Source organism: Ylistrum balloti, unplaced genomic scaffold (assembly GCF_031769215.1).
Source record: "Ylistrum balloti isolate Yb309-2 unplaced genomic scaffold, AGI_CSIRO_Ybal_v1 Utg371276, whole genome shotgun sequence".
Classification (NCBI taxonomy): domain Eukaryota; kingdom Metazoa; phylum Mollusca; class Bivalvia; order Pectinida; family Pectinidae; genus Ylistrum; species Ylistrum balloti.
The window spans coordinates 542,778-567,457 of NW_026782686.1; the positions used below are offsets into that span (position 1 = coordinate 542,778).

Consider the following 24,680-nt stretch of genomic DNA (forward strand, 5'->3'; position numbering starts at 1 on the left):
ACAATACCGAAAGTTAACAAAGGCACAAGATAGCGGCTTTATAACTTCAATTTGGAGACTTTGTTGGCATACACACGAAAACAAAACACAAACCCCATCATCTCAGCCATGAATATATTTTTAATATGAGATTCGCTTGATGATGAGAGAATGTACAAGTATCTGGCCGTCCTTCTCGTAGCTCACGTGCAAACGATATTGTGACATTCTTACTGCAGGAAAAAAGCATGTTGCTGAAAATGAACGGCCTGTTCCCATCACTGTTTCATGTCTTTGTCCGATTCCATCTCAACGGAAGGTCCGCCAAACTACAATCCATACTTTACAGAACGCCCCTGCCGAGTTTACGTTGTGCGCACGTGCATCAATGTGCGTACTCACTCTACCACTCTCTTTTCGTGGCCACACTGAAATACCTTTCATCTGATTAACTGTGATGATAAATCCATCATCTACATATTATATAATTCAATACACGTGTCCCATTACATGCACGTTTTTCTGACAATTAATTGTATATAATTGGTTATTTTGTAAGTGTATTAAGTGTTTAACTTTGGAATGAAAAGTGGATTTAGATGTATATATATATACATTTATAACAAACTGTGATAAGTAAACGTATTAGGGTCTAGTCTTTATATATTAATATATTGCTTTATCACCAGCTCTGTATAAACTCTAAATATATAAAACACTGTCGGAATTTCTCGAGAGTAAAATGCTACAAATATCACTATAATACGTACATACATATATTAAATGTCCCTTAATTATCTTTATAATTTCATATATTTTAAAAACTAGTAATCTAGATGCCCTACACTTCTGTTATTCAACATCTACATCCAAAACAAAACTGTAATCCTGGACAGACGAACCAAGAGACGTACAAATAGCTCGGACGTACAGACAATGGTGTTTTAACCTAAATTACCTACAGATACCATCTAGTGATAAGCGTCATGTAAACTTTTCTCTTGTAAATACTGGTGAAGGCTGTTTGTCGAGTGTTCACAATGATACGAGATATGTCCGTTGTCATTTGACCATGTCTATTAACTGATCACGTGATGGCTATGCATATCTGTCTGAACACTTCTCATGTACATTGGCCAGCGATAGATCATCGTCGTCTTTGGCTTGGATGTCTGTTTGAATTCCTTTCAGTTTCATTTTCAGTTCTTTCAAACTGGAAGCGTACAACATTTTCTCCTTGATATTACACGTGTCCGGATTCCTGTGGACGTAACATAATATATGTTAATGTTATCATCAAGTGGTCCAATGTTATGTATATATACACGTTAAGGTTACCTTTAAGTGATTCTAGGTAATATTTACACTCGTTAGGGTTATCTTTAAGTGATTCTAGGTAATGTTTACACTTGTTAGGGTTATCTTTAAGTGATTCTAGGTAATGTTTACACTCGTTAGGGTTACTATTAAGTGATTCTAGGTAATGTTTACACTCGTTAGGGTTATCTTTAAGTGATTCTAGGTAATGTTTACACTCGGGTTAGGGTAATGTTTATCTTTAAGTGATTCTAGGTAATGTTTACACTCGTTAGGGTTATCTTTAAGTGATTCTAGGTAATGTTTACACTCGTTAGGGTTACTATTAAGTGATTCTAGGTAATGTTTACACTCGTTAGGGTTATCTTTAAGTGATTCTAGGTAATGTTTACACTCGTTAGGGTTACTATTAAGTGATTCTAGGTAATGTTTACACTCGTTAGGGTTATCTTTAAGTGATTCTAGGTAATGTTTACACTCGTTAGGGTTATCTTTAAGTGATTCTAGGTAATGTTTACACTCGTTAGGGTTATCTATAAGTGATTCTAGGTAATGTTTACACTCGTTAGGGTTATCTTTAAGTGATTCTAGGTAATGTTTACACTCGTTAGGGTTATCTTTAAGTGATTCTAGGTAATGTTTACACTCGTTAGGGTTATCTTTAAGTGATTCTAGGTAATGTTTACACTCGTTAGGGTTACTATTAAGTGATTCTAGGTAATGTTTACACTCGTTAGGGTTATCTTTAAGTGATTCTAGGTAATGTTTACACTCGTTAGGGTTAATATTAAGTGATTCTAGGTAATGTTTACACTCGTTAGGGTTATCTTTAAGTGATTCTAGGTAATGTTTACACTCGTTAGGGTTATCTTTAAGTGATTCTAGGTAATGTTTACACTCGTTAGGGTTATCTTTAAGTGATTCTAGGTAAAGTTTTCAGGCGTTAGGTTACACTCGTTAGGGTTATCTTTAAGTGATTCTAGGTAATGTTTACACTCGTTAGGGTTATCTTTAAGTGATTCTAGGTAATGTTTACACTCGTTAGGGTTAAGTTTAAGTGATTCTAGGTAATGTTTACACTCGTTAGGGTTATCTTTAAGTGATTCTAGGTAATGTTTACACTCGTTAGGGTTATCTTTAAGTGATTCTAGGTAATGTTTACACTCGTTAGGGTTATCTTTAAGTGATTCTAGGTAATGTTTACACTCGTTAGGGTTAACTTTAAGTGATTCTAGGTAATGTTTACACTCGTTAGGGTTACTATTAAGTGATTCTAGGTAATGTTTACACTCGTTAGGGTTATCTTTAAGTGATTCTAGGTAATGTTTACACTCGTTAGGGTTATCTTTAAGTGATTCTAGGTAATGTTTACACTCGTTAGGGTTATCTTTAAGTGATTCTAGGTAATGTTTACACTCGTTAGGGTTATCTTTAAGTGATTCTAGGTAATGTTTACACTCGTTAGGGTTATCTTTAAGTGATTCTAGGTAATGTTTACACTCGTTAGGGTTATCTTTAAGTGATTCTAGGTAATGTTTACACTCGTTAGGGTTATCTTTAAGTGATTCTAGGTAATGTTTACACTCGTTAGGGTTATCTTTAAGTGATTCTAGGTAATGTTTACACTCGTTAGGCTTATCTTTAAGTGATTCTAGGTAATGTTTACACTCGTTAGGGTTACTATTAAGTGATTCTAGGTAATGTTTACACTCGTTAGGGTTATCTTTAAGTGATTCTAGGTAATGTTTACACTCGTTAGGGTTACTATTAAGTGATTCTAGGTAATGTTTACACTCGTTAGGGTTATCTTTAAGTGATTCTAGGTAATGTTTACACTCGTTAGGGTTATCTTTAAGTGATTCTAGGTAATGTTTACACTCGTTAGGGTTATATTTAAGTGATTCTAGGTAATGTTTACACTCGTTAGGGTTATATTTAAGTGATTCTAGGTAATGTTTACACTCGTTAGGGTTACTATTAAGTGATTCTAGGTAATGTTTACACTCGTTAGGGTTACTATTAAGTGGTTCAGGGTTATATTGACATTGCGACAAGGTGGCCGTCCTATGTCTCCTGCCGCGCATACTCTAGCATTGTTGGAATACTCGGTGAGCCCGTTGGCCGACATAAATTAAACATTTTTCTGTGCTATATCTCCTACAAACTAATAGCTTAAACTTCATTTTCGGGACAGGGATTAGTGACTACACGAGGTTGTGTGTCACGTATCAAAAGTAGGTCACGCTCACCTACTTTTGACCTTTAACTTACACAAGGCATATGGTGTTACCTGTAAGTGGTTCAAAGTTAGGTGTAAACGTGCTAAACATAACCATCACTGAAATGTAACCTTATCTTCAGGTTACATGAAAGTGAGGGTTATGCTTTCTTGCTCGTGGATTTGTTTACAAGCAAGTTTATTTCTGCCAGATGAAGCAGTATTAACTAATATCCACGGATTTTTTTTCTCTTGTTGGATTTTAAAATTAGAAAACAAACGTTGATTGACAAAATTGTAAGGAGTGTGTTTACACGTGTATGGGGGTGGTTTACATATGTTGAAAGTGGTGTGTCACGTGTTAGGTGTGGGTTCATACATGTTAGGAGTTGGAACAGACATGTTAGAAATGGTTTTAAATATATGTAAGGAGTGCGTTTACACACGTTACGATTGCAAATAGCACGTGTAAGATTTACGTACATGTAAGGATTGTGGTTGCGCATGACAGAAGCACGTTTACTTGTGTAAGGGTTTTGTTCATGCGTGGAAGGAATGCGATTACACTACAAAATAGTGTTAATGTAAAATCTAGTGTAATAATTGTGTTGATAAGTGTAACGAGTTGTGTTGACACGTGTAAGAAATACGTTTACAATTGTATGGGTTGTGTTTACATGTGTTGTGAATACGTTTACAATTGAATGGGTTGTATTTACACGTATTGGGAATACGTTTACAATGGTATGGGTTGTGTTTACACATGTTGGAAATACGTTTACAATGGTATGGGTTGTGTTTACACGTGTTGTGAATACGTTTACAATTGTACGGGTTGTATTTACACGTGTTGTGAATACCTTTACAATTGAATGGGTTGTGTTTACACATGTTGGGAATACGTTTACAATTATATGGGTTGTGTTTACACGTGTTGGGAATACGTCTACAATTATATGGGTTGTGTTTACATGTGTTGGGAATACGTTTACAATTATATGGGTTGTGTTTACACGTGTTGGGAATACGTTTACAATTATATGGGTTGCGTTTACGTTTTTAATTGTATGGGTTGTATGTTATTAATGTTATAACGATACAATGTATGTTTTCTATGTGAATATGTTATCTTTTATGCTATCTATGTTAATATGTAAACCACTATGTCATAACTTGTGGTATACAGGGCACTTGATTTCGACACCGAGACTGGCCTGAACTCACCAGTGGAAGAATGCAAGTTTTTCCTTGATTATGGGTGGTGCATTCATTTGCACATCAAACACGCCATATCGACAATGTCCTCCTGCCTTCAACTGTTCTTGAAATGTTTCGTACGTATCATCTGAAATGGACAAAGAAAATTTTGAAACATATTAATGCAGCATATACATGTATATACTGTACAAAAAGCCCTTATTCAGCATTCTTACAAATATTACGTACATAGATAAACACTAAAGGCCCTCATCTGTCAACCCTACCAACTCACGTGCACAGGTACCAACAGATATTACGTACAAAGGTACGAACAAACATCACGTACACGGGTACCAACAGACATTACGTACAAAAATAACAACAAACATCGTGTACATTGGTACCAACAGATATTACGTACAAAGGTGACAAACATCACGTACAGAGGTACCAACAGATATTATGTACAAAGGTACGAACAAACATCACGTACATTGGTACCAACAGATATTATGTACAAAGGTACCGACAAACATCAGGTATACGGGTACCAACATATATTAGGTACAAAGGTGACAACAAACATCACGTACACTGGCTCCAACAGATATTACATACAAAGGTGACAACAAACATTAAGTACACTGGTACCAACAGATATTACATACAAAAATAACAACAAACATGTGCACTAGTACCAACAGATATTACATACAACAAGAGATCCCAGAGGGATCTTGGCGCCCACCATTTGAGGATCTGTTTTCAGTTCTTGAAGATTTGTTTATTTTTTTTTTTTTGGTGTTACAGGTTTTGTAAATGTTCATGAACTGGTCTTCATTGAATGTACTCAATGATGGCACAAGATATTTTTATTAAGCACCTATTAGCAAATATCATTTGAAAAAGATCCCAAAGTATTATTAGATCAGTCAGTTACAGGTGGATAATGGAGATGGTCTTGAATCAATATGATAGAATATCTAAGAAAATATGCTTGTGCTGTATTACTGACATCCAAGATAGCTGCCTGTGGGGCAACTTGAATTCAAATCAGTCCAGAAAATGCACAACTAGGGACCAAGGGTAACCTGCATATGAAATTTGAGAAAGATCCATCCAGTACTTTCCCAGAACGAGCAGTAACAAGATTTTACTCTCAAAATCCAAGATGGCTGCCTGTCAGCCATCTTCATTTCAGATCAGTCCAAAAAGGTACAATGCACAACTAGGGACCAAGGGGAACCTGCATATGAAATTTGAGAAAGATCCATCCAGTACTTTCCCAGAAATAGCGGTAACAAACTTTTACTTTCAACCTCCAAGATGGCCACCTGTCAGCCATCTTGAATTCAAATCAGTCCAAAAAATGTACAATGCACAACTAGGGACCATTGGGAAACTGCATATGAAATTTGAGAAAGATCCATCTAATACTTTCCCAGAAATAGCGGTAACAAGAATTGTTTATGGATGGACGGACCACGGACCATCTGCTGATGGTGGGCTAAAAATAATAACAAACATCACGAACACTGGTACCAACAGATAGTACGTACAAAGTTACAAACAAACATCATGTGCACAGGTACCAACAAACATCATGTACATTGGTACCAACAGATATTACGTACAAAGGTGACAAACATCAGGTACACGGGTACCAACATATATTACGTACAAAAATAACAACAAACATCACGTGCACCTGTAACAATATTACGTACAAAGGTGACAAAAAACATCACATACACGGGTACCAACAGATATTACGTACAAAGGTAACAACAAACATCACGTGCACGGGTACTAACAGATATTACGTACAAATGTACGAACAAACATCAGGTACACGGGTACCAACAGATATTACATACAAATGTAAAACATCACGTTCACGGGTACCAACAGATATTACACATAAAAGTACCAACAAACGTCAGGTGATGCTCACACCTGGCGTTCTTACACATTACGTGTACATGTATCTACTAAAGGCTCTCACCTGCAGACGTTTGTTCTACCACTATCTCCTTTTTGTCTTCAGAGATTTTGAATATCACATACTTCCATTTGTGCCCAAGTTTCATTTCTTCAAATACCTTCATGCACTCATCTTTGACAGTTACTCCGGACGTCTGTAAAAGTATTGTATCAAGTATACAACAACTAAGCATGTATTTGAAGTGTTAATCTATGAGCACAATACATATTTACTTCTGGGTTTAACGGCCAAGGTCTGAGGCTGGGTTTTCTTACAGTAGCTGATGGTTACCGGTCAATCATGTATGTGAAGATCAGTAAATGTACTCTAATGAATTTACCAGCCGACCATATAGGTGTGGTCAAGTAAGGTAATCTAATCAATATAACAGCCGACTATATAGGTGTAGTCTAGCGATGTAGTCCAATTAATATACCAGCCAACTATATAGGTGTAGTCTAGGGGTGTAGTCCCATCAATATACCAGCCGACTATATAGGTGGAGTCTAGGGCTGTAGTCCCATCAATATACAAGCTGACTATATAAGTGTAGTCTAGGGGTGTAGTCCCATCAATATACAAGCCGACTATATAGGTGTAGTCTAGGGGTGTAGTCCCATCAATATACCAGCAGACTATATAGGTGTAGTCTAGGCGTGTAGTCCCATCAATATACAAGCCGACTATATAGGTGTAGTCCCATCAATATACCAGTCGACTAAATAGGTGTAGTCTAGGGGTGTAGTCCCATCAATATACCAGTCTAGGGGTGTAGTCCCATCAATATACCAGCCGACTATATAGGTGTAGTCTAGGGATGAAGTCACATCAATATACAAGCCGACCATATAGGTGTAGTCTAGGGGTGTAGTCCAATTGATATACCAGTCGACTATATAGGTGTAGTCCCATCAATATACCAGTCGACTATATAGGTGTAGTCTAGGGATGAAGTCACATCAATATACCAGCCGACCATATAGGTGTAGTCTAGGGGTGTAGTCCAGTCGATATACCAGCCGACTATTTTGGTGTAGCCCAATTAATATACCAGCCAACTGTATAGTTGTAGTCTAGGGATGAAGTCCCATCAATATACAAGCCGACCATATAGGTGTAGTCTAGGGGTGTAGTCCCATCAATATACAAGCCGACCATATAGGTGTAGTCTAGGGGTGTAGTCCAATCAATATACCAGCCGACTATATTATACTAAACACTGAATCTGATAGCTGGCGTGTAGTTGGTAGATATTTTCTCTCTAAATTAAATGAAAGTATGATATGAAGTATTTTTTATGTACATGTTCTGATTTGAAAAGAAGCAATTTTGACAGAATATTGTCAAAATTCTACTCTGACAGTTTGAAAGCTTGGTCAAAATTTTTGAGTCTTAGGCAAATTACCAGTAAAATAGACTTAATGAACCAAAATCTCTTTTGTAGTATTCATTTTCAATCTCAGAATAAACCTCTTGTTTTTCCATCTTTTCTAAAAAGTGAAATTGAAATTAAAATAGGAATTCCATTCCTTGACATTTTATTCAAATAATGAAAGACCAAGATCAAGAAACAATAAATCTATTGACATTTAAACCAGATATTTTTGTAAACGAAAATTTTCAGATTTGCTTAAATATGAAAAACAAAATGAAAATATTGGAAAGTAAAGACATAAAATTGAAACTATTACAACAATTCTTAGTCAAAACTTCTAAGCCTAGATCAGAAAAAAAAAGTGTGAAACAAAGTTAGAAATGACTTTTGACTGGGATAAAATATGGAATAATTGTTGTAACAAATTAATTGTTGCAGAAAATGAAATAAAAGAATTTCATTGGAAAGCAATTCATCAAATCATATATACAGAATACAAACTAAGTCTCATGAATATATCTGATGGCACCTGCCACTTGTGCAGAAAGCAAATTATTGAAACCCAAAATCATTTGTTTTATCATTGTAAATTTACAGAACAGTTCATAACTTTAGTACAAAATGAACTATTACCTGAAACACCAGGAATCATAACCGAAGTAAGTTTCAAAATTTCTACATACCCTACAAAATTCTGCTTTAGAAGTTTAAATGGTATTCTGAATATACATATTCGACTTGGATCGTGGATGTGCCGGACTAGGTACAATCGTTTACATGATTACATTCTTTACTCCTTATTCAGTGGCGATTTGACTTATTGTATATGTATTTAAGTACAAATTCTAAATTATTTCTAGTATTCTTCTAGAAAAACCCACGAAATTTGCAACAAAATTTATATTTACCATCCTCCTTGTGCAGCCGGAAATACGTTTTGATGTTAATACATTTTGTAACGGAGCATGGTAATGTATATCCGGACTTATATAAATTAAGTATTTATGAATGAATGAATGAATGAATGAATGAATGAATGAATGAATGAATGAATGAATGAATGAATGAATGAATAGGTATGACGAAAAAAAATAAATGGGCGAATGAATGAAAAAGATGAGGAAGGTAATAGTACGAATGATAGTATCACGACACAGTACTTGTACCTGCACACTATCTAAAATGACAGAGTATTATCAGAGACGTATATATCACATATATACGTCTCTGGTATTATAAATCAAACATTTGAACACGAGTTTCAAAATTTCTACATACCCTACAAAATTCTGCTTTAGAAGTTTAAATGGTATTCTGAATATACATATTCGACTTGGATCGTGGATGTGCCGGACTAGGTACAATCGTTTACATGATTACATTCTTTACTCCTTATTCAGTGGCGATTTGACTTATTGTATATGTATTTAAGTACAAATTCTAAATTATTTCTAGTATTCTTCTAGAAAAACCCACGAAATTTGCAACAAAATTTATATTTACCATCCTCCTTGTGCAGCCGGAAATACGTTTTGATGTTAATACATTTTGTAACGGAGCATGGTAATGTATATCCGGACTTATATAAATTAAGTATTTATGAATGAATGAATGAATGAATGAATGAAATGAATGAATGAATGAATGGATGAATGAATGAATAGGTATGACGAAAAAAAATAAATGGGCGAATGAATGAAAAAGATGAGGAAGGTAATAGTACGAATGATAGTATCACGACACAGTACTTGTACCTGCACACTATCTAAAATGACAGAGTATTATCAGAGACGTATATATCACATATATACGTCTCTGGTATTATAAATCAAACATTTGAACACGAGTTTCAAAATTTCTACATACCCTACAAAATTCTGCTTTAGAAGTTTAAATGGTATTCTGAATATACATATTCGACTTGGATCGTGGATGTGCCGGACTAGGTACAATCGTTTACATGATTACATTCTTTACTCCTTATTCAGTGGCGATTGGACTTATTGTATATGTATTTAAGTACAAATTCTAAATTATTTCTAGTATTCTTCTAGAAAAACCCACGAAATTTGCAACAAAATTTATATTTACCATCCTCCTTGTGCAGCCGGAAATACGTTTTGATGTTAATACATTTTGTAACGGAGCATGGTAATGTATATCCGGACTTATATAAATTAAGTATTTATGAATGAATGAATGAATGAATAGGTATGACGAAAAAAAATAAATGGGCGAATGAATGAAAAAGATGAGGAAGGTGATAGTACGAATGATAGTATCACGACACAGTACTTGTACCTGCACACTATCTAAAATGACAGAGTATTATCAGAGACGTATATATCACATATATACGTCTCTGGTATTATAAATCAAACACTTGAACACGAGTTTCAAAATTTCTACATACCCTACAAAATTCTGCTTTAGAAGTTTAAATAGTATTCTGAATATACATATTCGACTTGGATCGTGGATGTTAGTGAGGCGGTTCTCGCTACTCCCTATCCACGCCGGCGAATCTGTATTTCAATATAAAGTCTGATATATTTTCCAATGCTTTGTCTACGTGTACAATTTGTATATGTGTGGTGAGTGAGAGCCCTCTTGCATGAGGACATACTATAAGTATATTGTATACCTACGTGCTTTTGTTGACATCTAATGAATTTGTTATAAAAAAAAAAAAAATGGGAAACGTAATAACGACATTTTCAGTAATCAATCTGGTTCACATTCTTGTGCATAAGTTCTTTTGTCGTATATTGTATTAGGATTAACGGAACATCAAATGTCCATGATAATTTTGACACCAGAATCTTCTGCACGTGTTTGTAGTGTACGGTTACCATCTATAACTGTTGCGTCAGTTATACAGAAGTGTACGGTTACCATCTGTAACTGCTGACATCAGTTATACAGAAGTGTCGACTGTTACGGTTACCATCTGTAACTGTTGACATCAGTTATACAGAAGTGTCGACTGTTATGGTTACCGTCTGTAACTGTTGACATCAGTTATACAGTAGTGTCGACTGTTACCGTCTGTAACTGTTGACATCAGTTATAAAGTAGTGTCGACTGTTACGGTTACCGTCTGTAACTATTGACATCAGTTATACAGTAGTGTCGACTGTAAATGTTATCGCCTGTAATTGTTGACACCAGTTATACAGAAGTGTCGACTGACACCGTCTGTAACTGTTGACATCAGTTATACAGTAGTGTCGACTGTTACCGTCTGTAACTATTGACATCAGGTATACAGTAGTGTCGAGTGTGTTTAGGTTACCGTCTGTAAATGTTGACATCAGTAATACAGTAATGTCGAGTGTGTTTAGGTTACCGTCTGTAACTGTTGACATCAGTTATACAGTAGTGGCGACTGTTATCGCCTGTAACTGTTGACACCAGTGATACAGTAGTGTCGACTGTAAATGTTACCGCCTGTAATTATTGACATAAGTTATACAGTAGTGTCGACTGTTACCGTCTATAACTGTTGACATCAGTTATACAGTAGTGTCGACTGTTACCGTCTGTAACTGTTGACATCAGTTATACAGTAGTGTCGACTGTTACCGTCTGTAACTGTTGACATCAGTTATACAGTAGTGTCGACTATTACGGTTACCTTCTGTAACTATTGATATTAATTATACAGAAGTGTCGACTGTTACGGTTACCGTCTGTAACTGTTGACATCAGTTATACAGTAGTGTCGACTGTAACGGTTACCGTCTGTAACTATTGACATCAGTTATACAGTAGTGTCGACTGGTACGGTTACCGTCTGTAACTGTTGACATCAGTTATACAGTAGTGGCGACTGTTATCGCCTGTAACTGTTGACACTAGTGATACAGTAGTGTCGACTGTAAATGTTACCGCCTGTAATTATTGACATCAGTTATACAGTAGTGTCGACTGTTACCGTCTATAACTGTTGACATCAGTTATACAGTAGTGTCGACTGTTACCGTCTGTAACTGTTGACATCAGTTATACAGTAGTGTCGACTGTAACTGTTGACATCAGTTATACAGTAGTGTCGACTGTTATCGCCTGTAACTGTTGACACCAGTTATACAGTAGTGTCGACTGTAAATGTTACCGCCTGTAATTGTTGACATCAGTTATACAGTAGTGTCGACTGTTACCGTCTGTAACTGTTGACATCAGTTATACAGTAGTGTCGACTGTTACCGTCTGTAACTGTTGACACCAGTTATACAGTAGTGTCGACTGTTACCGTCTGTAACTGTTGTCATCAGGTATACAGTAGTGTCGAGTGTGTTTAGGTTACCGTCTGTAACTGTTGACATCAGTTATACAGTAGTGTCGATTATTACGGTTACCGTCTGTTACCGTCTGTATATGTAGACACTTGAGACGGGTTCCTCGCTTCTATTCATGATGTTGCTGTCTGATAACTACAAGAGGTAGCACAAGACTATAACAATTTCAGTTTAGAGTTTACAATTAAAACGTGGATTTTTGCCCAATGTTTGCAGTTTTCCGAAGTAGTATTCTCGACCTGTGGGGCCTGATTTAAGTAAGGAGGGGGATGGTGTACTTGAGTTGATGCTTCACTGCGTCATGTGTGCTATTTTCGTTCTCTTCACACCAGTCGTGTACCTCTGTTCGGTATAACCATTAATGACAACAAACATCAAATCGCTTTTATCATTGAAGTCTTAATACTCTCTCCCTGATCTGTGGATATCTACCAGTATCCTCCCTTTTATAACGCCAGCCAGTTTTGTGTCTCAACCCAAGTAAACTGGATTGCTTTCAGATGAATGTTTTCGGAACAGACTGAACAGATTTACCTCAACCGAAAGCAGCAATCCAGTTGAGAAACACGAAGTATAACCTTGAACTGTGACGGTATGGCCAACTATCCACCTACTCCTCTAAAGATAGCGTTATTGTTCTTGACAGTCACAGCTATATAGGGTTGCAAGGTACCGCAAGCCACTCTGTGAGAGAATGCGCAATTACATTCAACAACAACACCCCCACCCCCAACCATGCATCCACACCCCTTTCCCCACCCACGAGTGTAAAGAATGCCAACTCTGGCGAAGTTTTGTCCTATTCTCGCGAGCGTGATTTTACATTCGAGTAATCTTCAAATGAACGTTTGATAAACCTTTCTTTGCTGTGACATGTATTTCATTTTTGTTACTGCTCCACTAAATGATATTCAAAATATCTTCATAAAATGATAGTCTTCGTTGCCACCAAGTGTACATCGAAAATTGTTTCTTGGTTTTAATAAAACAGTTTCGATAATGCAATCAGTTCTTTTCCCATTGTTTTGGTTACTGTAACCGATCAGAAAGTACTGTTGAGAATTTCTCCATGCTTTACATCCGTTCCCTTAACTTGAATCCATCACTTCTTTTCATTTATAACACGCTTAGTAAATCAAAACGTGTACGCACATTGGTAATATGTCCTCGCCACCGGACTGTTTAAATGTGGATAATAATATATGTAAAACTTCCGGTATAACGTCATATCCGGTGCATCTTGTAGTATTAATAGGACAAATCGCACGACTTCCTGATCATTCCAATAAAGATTGAGTTTGTTGATATTGGTTTGGACACATGCCTGACCGACAGCTGCAGATTGTCTTTTGAAACAGCTGGTATCATTCAGACAGAGTTTCAGCAGAACAACCTTCACACAGTAGTCACGCACCACTGTAACACGCGGCAACGACTTTCTCGGACACTTCGTGCTCTCCTTACTCTCGGTATGCCCCCGTTATTGGATTGGTGTTGAAGCTGGTCGTTAAGCTTTATTGTTGAATCTGCTCCAAATTATTTCGTTTCCGGAAACAGGCTTAAACTTAAATGAATTGTTTATTGATAACTCTCATCAAACATAACTTGTTCCTGGTATGCAGGATACAGCCATTGGATCCCTGGTGATTCGTGTATGGATACAGGTGTGAAACCGTATATAGCCCGTTTTTGGATACACACATCATACCTTAGGTGATTCATTTCCGGATATAGGCTTACAGTCTTGAATATATCGTTTCCAGAAACAGGTTTAAAACCTTATGATCCATTTCCCGATACAGGCATCAGACCTTTAATAATCAATTTCTGGATACAGGTTTTAGACCCCAGATGATTCATTTCCGGAAACAGTGTTGAGCCCTGATGATGTCAAAGCAAAACACTGAGACTAGCCTAGGCTTTCTGTAGATGTCGATTATATTAAATACCTAGATCATACTATTAACTCGATATGGGAGGTCAAGACCAAACGGAAGCAAGGAGAGCCAAGCCAGAGCTGTTGGCATAGCTTTGTAAAGTATGGCACACGTGACAATCTGTTCTGGAGTAGGGCAGCGGAATCCGGGGTAGAATTGATTGGACTCGGGGTAAGACAAATATTAAGGAGATGCTGACTTACGGGTGCACCGCTAGTGTATCGTTGTCCCTGCCACGTTAGAAACGCCATAAGAAGTCCTCTGCCTGCTTACTTGTTTATCCAGTGCTACGTTACAGTCTCTGCGGAGAAGTGCTCGTACGAAATGCACATGCATTCCATCGTATATTACGTGTATAGTGCTCAGCTTAGCTACGAGTGTGTTTATCAAAACCACATTTCTGTCGGTGTGTACATATATATCGACTGTGGTATGATGGGAGATCTTCCTTATTGAAGTTCTGTCCGCGTACATTCCTCTCCATTATAACTAGAACACGTCTCCTCATCAGTCACTCGAAACACCCGGCAATGTGTCCCGTGTTGATGAGTCTTTGCATACTCCTTACATAAATATTATGTTGATAGCCTAATAATCGTATCTATGTTATGACTAGCCTAATATTAACATTTACAAGCAGTACCAAATACCACAATTACTACCTAACGGACAGTACCGTAGTTCTAGATAGGCCGATCCTGCAGCACTTCATTAACAGCATTTCACTGTTAGTAAGAATAGTTTGGATGTTGGAGACGTTTTCTATCAACAGATCTTTTTTTGAATATATCAACAATGAAGAGTGACGACGAAATATGACACTATGACGCGTCAGCGTAATGTGGGTGGATGAAATTATGTTACAATATGAAATGACAACGTCGAGATGGCGGTTGTCAAGAGAGCTGTTGGGAACGTAAAGATGTCAAAATATCTGTTGACAACTATTTTTTTCAGATTTTGTTATCAATGTTTTTTAATCAAAATATATGTTAGCAATAGTCAATATAGATGAAGTTAAGGCTCACGGCTCGGTGTTCACCTCGAAGTCACTTAATTTTGTCTATTTCTACAACTATGTTTACTGGAATTTGCAGGCAGGTAAAAAAATTCCATTCAGTAACACTTGAGAAATTTCCTCCAAGTCTAAGATTCGAGAAAAGTTACCCTTGAGCAACAGCCCCAAATAGCGTTCACATAGAACATCATTGACCTACCTAGAGTGAGTAAGGAATTGGGAAAAAACGGCGTTTGATATCGATAATTCACCGGCTTTAAGGGTTTCTAAATGCGAAAATGGTGCATGAACCATACCTCATAATTAATTGCCGAGACAATGAAAACACAAGTTCATGAGAAATTTGTATCATATGTTAAGATTGATACAGTTTATCGTAAGTGAGGACGTTGAAACTATGATTAAAATTTAGTTTAAACAATTCTGTCAATTGATGTTTATAGTAACGATGACATAATTGTTTGACCGTTGAATCTTAAAACGCGAACTCATTTAAGAGGTGATGTTTATGAAAATGTATGCTGTAGAGCGGTAACATTGAAAATTCTGTTCTTTTTTATTTAAAGTGACGTTGACATAGTTTATAACCGCAGAAAGTTGAAACGCAAACTTTCATGTCAATCGGAAAAGAAATGCAGTTTGTAGAGCATTGTAGTAAAAAAAACTCTGTCAATTTCTACTTTTCAGTGACAATGACCTAGTTCTTTTTGGCCGAATAAGATCGAAACGCGAAATTTTACAAGAGGTTATGTTTGTGAACATGTGTGTAAATAATTCTGACCACCGGAAAAGAAATCAAGTATGTAGAGCGGTGGCGTCATAGTATTGTCAATATCTATTTCAAGTAACGATGACCTAGTTTTTAACAAGAGAAGACGAAAACGCAAGCTCGTACAAACGGTATTGTTTGTGAACACGTGTGTGAAGTATCGTGACATTAGGATAAGAAATCCAGTCCCAAGAGCGGTGTCGTCGTTTGGGATACGTACGAACTTCAGAACGAGAAGATCTATACATACCCTCGTCGACTTCCGTCGTGTGGGTATAATACACATCAACGAGAGAAGACAAATGTCTCAGGTTTTAGAGAAGACAAATGTAACCAGTCAGGTCTGAGAGAAGACGAATGTGACAAGTCAATTCTAAGAGAAGATAAGTGTTACTAGAAAGGTCTGAGAGAAGACAAGTGTTACCTTTCAGGACTTAGAAAAGACAAGTGTTACAACTCAGATCTGAGAAAACACAAGTGTTACTAGTAAGGTTTTAAAGAATACAAGTGTTACTAGTCAGGTTTTAGAGAAGACAAATGTAACCAGTCAGGTCTGAGAGAAGACACATGTGACAAGTCAAGTCTAAGAGAAGAAAAGTGTTACTAGTCAGTATTTAGAGAAGACAAGGGTTACTAGTCAGGTTTTAGAGATGACAAGTGTTACTAGTCAGGTTTTAGAGAAGACAAGAGTTACTAGTCAGGTTTTAGAGAAGACAAGGGTTACTAGTCAGGTTTTAGAGAAGACAAGGGTTACTAGTCAGGTTTTAGAGCACAAGTGTTACTAGTCAGGTTTTAGAGAACACAAGTGTTACTAGTCAGTTTTTAGAGAACACAAGTGTTACTAGTCAGGTTTTAGAGAAGATAAGGGTTACTAGTCAGGTCTAAGTGAAGACAAAGGTTACCAGTCAGGTTTTAGATAATACAAGTGTTACTAGTCAGGTTTTAGGGAACACTAGGTTACTAGTCAGGTTTTAGAGAATACAAGTGTTACTAGTCAGGTTTTAGAGAAGACAAGGGTTACTAGTCAGGTCTAAGAGAAGACAAAGGTTACTAGTCAGGTTTTAGATAATACAAGTGTTACTAGTCAGGTTTTAGGGAACACTAGGTTACTAGTCAGGTTTTAGAGATGACAAGGGTTACTAGTCAGGTCTAAGAGAAGACAAAGGTTACTAGTCAGGTTTTAGATAATACAAGTGTAACTAGTCAGGTTTCAGGGAACACTAGGTTACTAGCCAGGTTTTAGAGAATACAAGTGTTACTAGTCAGGTTTTAGAGATGACAAGGGTTACTAGTCAGGTCTAAGAGAAGACAAAGGTTACTAGTCAGGTTTTAGATAATACAAGTGTTACTAGTCAGGTTTTAGGGAACACTAGGTTACTAGTCAGGTTTTAGAGAAGACAAGGGTTACTAGTCAGGTCTAAGAGAAGACAAAGGTTACTAGTCAGGTTTTAGATAATACAAGTGTAACTAGTCAGGTTTCAGGGAACACTAGGTTACTAGCCAGGTTTTAGAGAATACAAGTGTTACTAGCCAGGTCTGAGAGAAGACTAAAGTACCTGCTCAGGTCTGAGAGATGATAAGTGTTACTAGTCAGGTCTATCAAAAGCCAAATGCAACCGAAATACTTTATATAGAATAGATATATTATCGATGGACACTGCCTGAAATAGAGAAAAATCCATACCATAGTTCCTGCATGACCCCGCATCTCTGTTTTTAGTGGCCTGACTTTGTCTGTTCCATTTAAATCATTTGTTGAAGAATTCTTCATAAGAAAATATGCTTAAAGTCTTCAAAATGCTAACCTATGAGAAAATGAGAACGACAAAAAGGATTTACACAGTATTCTATCTAAAACGCTGCCTCTCTATACTAACATAAAGCCTTTATCATGGGTTCCATTGTATTATGTGATGCTAAATTTCTTTTGACATAATTTCAAAAATAAAATTTGAAATAGGCATCAATTACAATAACAGATTACGTCGAATCACATTCACAAAGTTTTGTAGATTACATTGATGGTTGAAATTAGAAAAAAAGCCGATTCTGTCGCTTGATGTGTCATACTCTTTATACAAACAAAGGAAACGTGTCGAATAATGTTCTAGCCCTATCGGACTGTAGCTTTGTCCACGACAATGTTGTAACATATAACTAAATTTCTATGGCACTAATGATGTTCAAAATCTGTTAAGCATTTCTTGCCTAGAAGTTTTCAAACACAAACTTCAGTGACGCCACACTTCAGTATAAACTCATTGTCTTTAGTTTACCGAACAACTTGATACTGGACAATACAATAGTGGAATTTAATTTCGATAATTTCCTTTTGTACTTAATGTAGATAATAGACGCCTTAATTACACCGACCGGCTCAGAATTCTATGATGTTTTCCTGAAACCTATGACACGAATAGATCTCCTACAGAGGGCTGCCAAGTAGTCCTTGAGTGAGAGTGTATTAACTCCGGCGCGTGTGCTCACGAGCGTTCACGCGCCGTCGACGAAGTCTGTACATATGCCAGCGATGGGCGTAGATATCGGGGAGGGACACTACATACAGTATCTACGTTGTACACAGCGGGTAGCACGGGAGGTGAGCGTTATCTCTAGCATATAACAATGTAGAGCAGGATTCAGTACACCTTGGTTCCAGTAAACATCCAAGCTACAGCTGAATTTAATCTAGAGGCTTGGAACAGGAATTAACTTTCATTTGTATAAATATTGTTTTATACACCTGGACTACGAACTACCAAATTTTAAAGGGTTTGTTTATTGTCTATAAAGCGTTTATTTACTCACTCAAAGTTAACACAACAAGAACTGACGTAACGTGCTGTTCATTAACCCGGAAGCAAATCTACTACTTGATAGTCAGATGACACGTGCCACAAATTTCTAGTACACGTGGAGACCTTCCACTGAGGGTCATTTTCCTCACTCCCGTCTAGCATGACGTCACAAGGATGATTCGGAGTCTTGCTGTGGTGTGGAGCGAAGTCGCATATTGTGTGTAACTAACACATTCCAAGTTTCACAGCCCAATGGGTAAAATACCTCCCTGTACAGTTCAGCGGGACCATTGTTAGCACAAACTCAACTACCTTCAGAGTGTAAAAATATTCGTGTATCACGCTGCAAGTCTCCGTCATATATCTTTGTGTTGGCATAGTGCAAGCAGTCTACAGAAACAGCTAGAAAAGGCACATACAAAACATTCCATAACCAACAAACTTGAGTTTGTCTACTTACATGCATAATCTATACACAGCGTCATGTTTAACACATGTCTCTAACACTGCGGTATTTTTTCGACACTTAATTTATACATAGACATGTGCTTAATATCGAAGTCTTTTTCGGCACGTATATATTGTGTCACGTTGAACACACGTTTCTAACATTTCAGTCTTTTTCGACACTTAATTTATACAGGCATATCTCTAATATTGAAGGCTTTTTCAACACTTGTATACATAGACATATGTCTAATATTGAAGGCTTTTTCAACCAATGTATACATAGATATGTGTCTAATATTAAAGTATTTTTAGACATACATAGCGTCATGTTTAACACAAGTATCTAACATTGCAGTTTTTTTTTCGACACTTATATATCTAGATATGTGTCGAACACTAAAGTCCTCTTTGACACATGTGAATACATTACAATTATTTCAGAAAGAGGAGATATAACTGCGAATATATCGAAATAAACGTTCATCGACTATGACCGTAGATCAAACACTACTTGGTTCTTGCTTATATTCGGGTAATGTAATAGGGATTAAAATGTGAAATAGATCTGTAATACTTTGGGAAAAATAATAGTATATTGTACAGCCATTGTGCTCACAAAATAATCGTCAATACTATTACAAATACAGTAACTGCAAATGTTCCTGTACGTTTTTCTGTAAGAAAATTTGTCACTAAACTATTGTTAAAACGACTGATGATTGTTCGACTTTTGACAGGTAATCATGCGATCCATTCTTAAGTATTACATAAATTAAGACTTACCATGACGAAATGGGTACTGAGATCCGTGAACACTGACGCGAAACTATCAATGGAAAGTCTCGCGTGCTTTCCTTACCGAGTTACTATAAATAGCTCTAGGTGCTGCTCTGACATACTAAACCGCTCCCTCGCAGATCCTCGGGGGAGTGACTCAGTGCCGTACTGGGCCAGCCCAACAGGGTGGGGACACTGGTCTGTCACAAACAGTACAACGGTCACTGCCATCAATTCTTCGAGTTTTCCAAGGTCACCATATTTGGTCAGGAGGGCGCAGGCTTCTTCGAAGGGATAGTGTAAATAATAGACTGGTTATGTATGACTTCTAGTGTAAAAATGGGGGCATAACATAACTGGAGTAGTTTCCTTCATCGACTAGTAAAAGTTCTAGTCTCACTGTTAAAGCCCCAAGTGAACTGATTTGGCTAGGGTACCGAGTAATATTTCTACTTCAGGTCGTAATATGAATGTTGCTCTGAGCACAGGGACATGGGAATTTAGGTTTAGTTTTTTACATGTTTCAGAAGTAACATCAATATTCGGAAAAGATGACACTCCTCTATGGTTTATATAAGGAGTGTCGTGAGTCACTTTACCAAATATAGATCTAGACTTCCACCCCAGCATGTAATTGACCAAATATCAGGACCGTGGGCCTCATGAGTATTGAGATGTTGTTTAAAGATCATCAATCACATTTGACACCTGTGACCTTGAAACTAGGCCAAGGTAATTCATAAGAACAAACTCGGCAGACCTCCTCTCCAGCATGATACTGAGCCAATAATAGCATGACCTTGGGATTCTAAAAAGAGTTATTGGGATGTATTTTTAGACATATTCCACACGCTTGATCGTTGAAATGGATAACAAAATTTAGTTTAAATAATCTTCGTTGCAATTCATACCACCACGCTGCTTTGATGGCGCATTTACCCTTTCACTTGGGCGATTTGATTCCCAGAACAGATGTGGAAAGATGTGGTAATCTGCCTAACCACGTATGTTTTCCCCTGGTACTCCACAGTTTCTTTCCACAGTAAGACTCCTCGCACGCTTCCATCAGCGCCAAAACGAGTGATTGATATAAGCTTAAAACTTGTTCCGAAAGAGTTTATATTTCATAGTTTATCCGTCACGTCATGCTACAGCCTAATATCAGAATGGGCATCGCTGTTAACAAGGAGTTGTACAAAGGGTTTCAACACATAAGACCTCAGCGACCTTCAATATATCTCAAGGTTACCACATGTATGCCCTATTCCATTATCCAAAGCATCTTGAATAGTGAGAAGTTATCTAAAATTGTTCATCATATCTGACCCCGATGATCCTGAAAGAAGGTTAAGGCCACTCTTTCGAACTCGGTAGTCCTCCATGCAAGCATGCTACAGACCCAATATTCACGACTCTGAACATCTAGGCAAATAATAGGTTGCTTAAAAGAAAAATAATATCACTAGGAGAACGATAGACGTTACACACCTAAGTAACAGCATTTCTCCTTCTTACAGGGGAGTTCAAATTAATAAGATTGTATACTTTGAATTAGTAGTGTTTTAACGATTTGGTTACTAATTCCGTAACTTCGTAATTTCCCCAATAGTCTACGGTGGGGGACTGTCAAAGGCCTTCATAAAATCAATGTAAATGACATCAAGTTCGCCACCGTTATCTATTTATTAGTCTAGTCTTCCATCACCATAAATAACTGCAGTACGGTTGATCTTCTAGAAATGAATCCGAATTGTTTCTTGCTGAAAAAGTTATTATTTTCCATATGACTAACGATAGCATTTCGAACTTTTCTATTGTTTTTCCAAATATGCCGGTGAGGCTTACCGGTCTATAATTTCTCGGTTCCGATTTTGGTCCTTTCTTGAATATAGCTGTAATATTTGCCTCCTTCCAAGCAAATGGTACCGCGCTGTCTTTCAAAGATTGAAGAAAGATTATGCTTAATGGTTTATTAATAGTTGAGTATAATTCCTTTATAGCCTTAGGATGAATTTGATCTGGTCCTTGGGATTTACTACTATCAAGCACTGAAAGAAGTTTGCCTATGCTTTCTTCCGTACATATAGGGTCTTCAAATTGCTGGATTACAAATTTATTTTCCATATTTGTTATGTCACCTTCAGGTTCTTGTGTAAACACACTACTGAAGAAACTTGCTAAAGCATCGGCTTTATTTTTGTCATGTGTTGCAACTAGGGACGAGTCTCCATTTAGCCCTTTCAAATCCGAGATCCCCGTTTTCACTTTTCGCTTTGAGTTTATATACTTCCAGAATTTCTTGGGGTTAGACTTAATATTTCTTGCAATATCCTTTTCCATATCACGACGTGCTTTCCTAAGTAAAGTTTTCACTTGATTTCTTAATTTTGTGTATTCTTTGTAATTGGCTTCCGATCTACTTTCCATGTATCTCTGCCAAGCCATGTGCTTTTTATGGAGTTTCTTCCTCGCATCCTCGTTCAATGGAATCAATCTTTCTTTCCTCTCTATTGACCTATTTGCTTTAATTAATGGTACAAATTTGCTAACAGTTGATTGAAAAAGGTCTGTAAATTTTCTATACATATCCTCATCTCATGTCAATATCTTGTCCCATTCAACTTTCTCCAGTTCTTTCCTCATAATCACCCTTGTTGTAATTTCTGCGTGGTACTTGACTAACAGACTTATTACAGCATATGTAATCAAATAGCAGTACAAAGTGGTCACTGTGACCGAGAGGACTTTCATGCCTTATGTCGTTAATCATTTCATTCTCATTTGTTATTACCAGGTCCAATACTCGGTTCACAACCCACGCTCATTCTGGTTCCTTGTATGTTGGGTAAAAAAGTTATCTGTTAGGCATTCTAGGAAATTTTCGCTCTCTTGGTCATTTTTCGCTGATTGTAAATTCCAGTCAAGTTTTGGAAGGTTGAAATCTCCCATAATCAATATATGAGTGAATTCTTTTAACATTGTTACGGAATTTAAAAGCTTATAAAGTTCCTCAATATTTTCATTCTGGGAATTTGGGCTTTTATAGACGCAGCCTGCTAATAGACAATCATTATCGTTTAATTTAATCTTAACCCAAATGCTTTCTTTAAATGTTGTACCCACATTAATCTCTACAGCATTAAGTTCTTTTCTAACATATATTGCCACACCTCTGTGGTGTGTCTCTGCATTATCATTTATGAATATATCATAGCCATCTATTAAATATTCGCTTTTGTTTGGTGAAAATCTGCTATTTTTAGAATAAACTTTTGTTACTCCAATCATGTGTATATTTTTATCAGCGTTAATTACTCTTGATTTCAGTTCATCCAGCTTGTTTAGTAAGCTGTCTGCATTGGTATATAGACAAGACAGATATTTCTTTAGATTAGGAATTAAAAGTTTGGTCCTTTTTTGGCCGCCACTCGGATAATCTGTGTTCCGGGCCCCTTACTAAGTGGACATATTCCCCCGATTTCCCATTGATGGTTTTCCTTTCAGCTTCCTCTTTTAGTGACTTTTCATTGTCTCTTTCAGTCTTAGTTAAATCATTACTAACCCTGACTTCCTTGTAGACTTCTTCCTTTTGGAGTTTTTTAATGTTCTTGAAAAGAATCTTTTTGACTTCTGTGGATGAAAAAGAAACCGGAATAGGTCTACTAGTGTTTTTCTCATCCTCAGACTTGGTCTTTTGGTATTATATATATATAAGCATTCAAGAGTGACCTTTTGCCTTCACAATGGCCACCAAATTCTGATCAAGTGTAGAACTTCTTGTGAACATGAAATAATCTCTTCATGAAGTTGTCTTGTTTGAAAGTCTGGGTTTTTTATTGAAAAAAACATCTTTAACCTTGACTAATGACCAACTTACTATTATCAAGTGTAGAACCTGATAATGTGATGCTATGGTCTGAATATCAACACCTTGTACATGAGCACTGCACATCCACAGATGGACACACAGACAAAATCATCACTTTTTAGTCGAACCTTAATAAATGGTGGACTAAAAACAAGAAAATTCTTTTTATTCTTACACTTTATATGAAACTTCAGATGTAGTTAAATTAAATAAAGTATTGAAACTCTGATGAAATAAACGTAGGATGTAATAATCAACTTCATCCTTGCTGCTCTTTATAATCATTGAATCACAAACTTTTGTAATTTTTCATCCATGAACTTGTAAACTGATAATTCTCAATCTGCATGTTTATAAAATTCTTTGTCCATACCAGGTTCACATACATAATTTTTCATCCATACAAGGTTCACTTACAATTTTTCATCCATACAAGGTTCACATACCTAATTCTTTGCCTATACAAGGTTCGCATACATAATTTTTCATCCATACAAGGTTCACATACATAATTCTTCGCCCATACAAGGTTCATGTACATAATTCTTGATCCATACAAGGTTCAAGTACAGAATTCCTTCATTTATACACAATTCATGTATAGTTCTTCATCCATGCACATCCATACATAATTCGTATTCATTTCTTCATATATACACCCTTTTGACATTTCAAAATGAGCATAATTG

At 36.7% G+C, this 24,680-nt stretch overlaps 1 protein-coding gene across 3 annotated transcripts; it reads right to left on the minus strand.

Moving 5' to 3' along the window:
• Positions 1–102: 102 nt before the first annotated feature.
• On the minus strand, positions 103–20,228 carry LOC132561783 (uncharacterized). Of its 3 annotated transcripts, none has more exons than XM_060226482.1 (4): positions 20,130–20,228; positions 6,720–6,852; positions 4,739–4,859; positions 103–1,240 (listed from the first exon to the last, which is right to left on the minus strand). In XM_060226482.1, the coding sequence occupies exons 1-4, from the start codon at positions 20,130–20,132 to the stop codon at positions 1,078–1,080; spliced, it is 420 nt and encodes a 139-aa protein (XP_060082465.1). In that variant the 5' UTR covers positions 20,133–20,228; the 3' UTR covers positions 103–1,077. The 3 variants fall into 3 exon arrangements, with proteins under 3 accessions (XP_060082465.1, XP_060082463.1, XP_060082464.1); XM_060226480.1 differs by lacking the exon at positions 20,130–20,228 and adding an exon at positions 17,783–17,821; XM_060226481.1 differs by lacking the exon at positions 20,130–20,228 and adding an exon at positions 14,515–14,624.
• Positions 20,229–24,680: the final 4,452 nt, after the last annotated feature.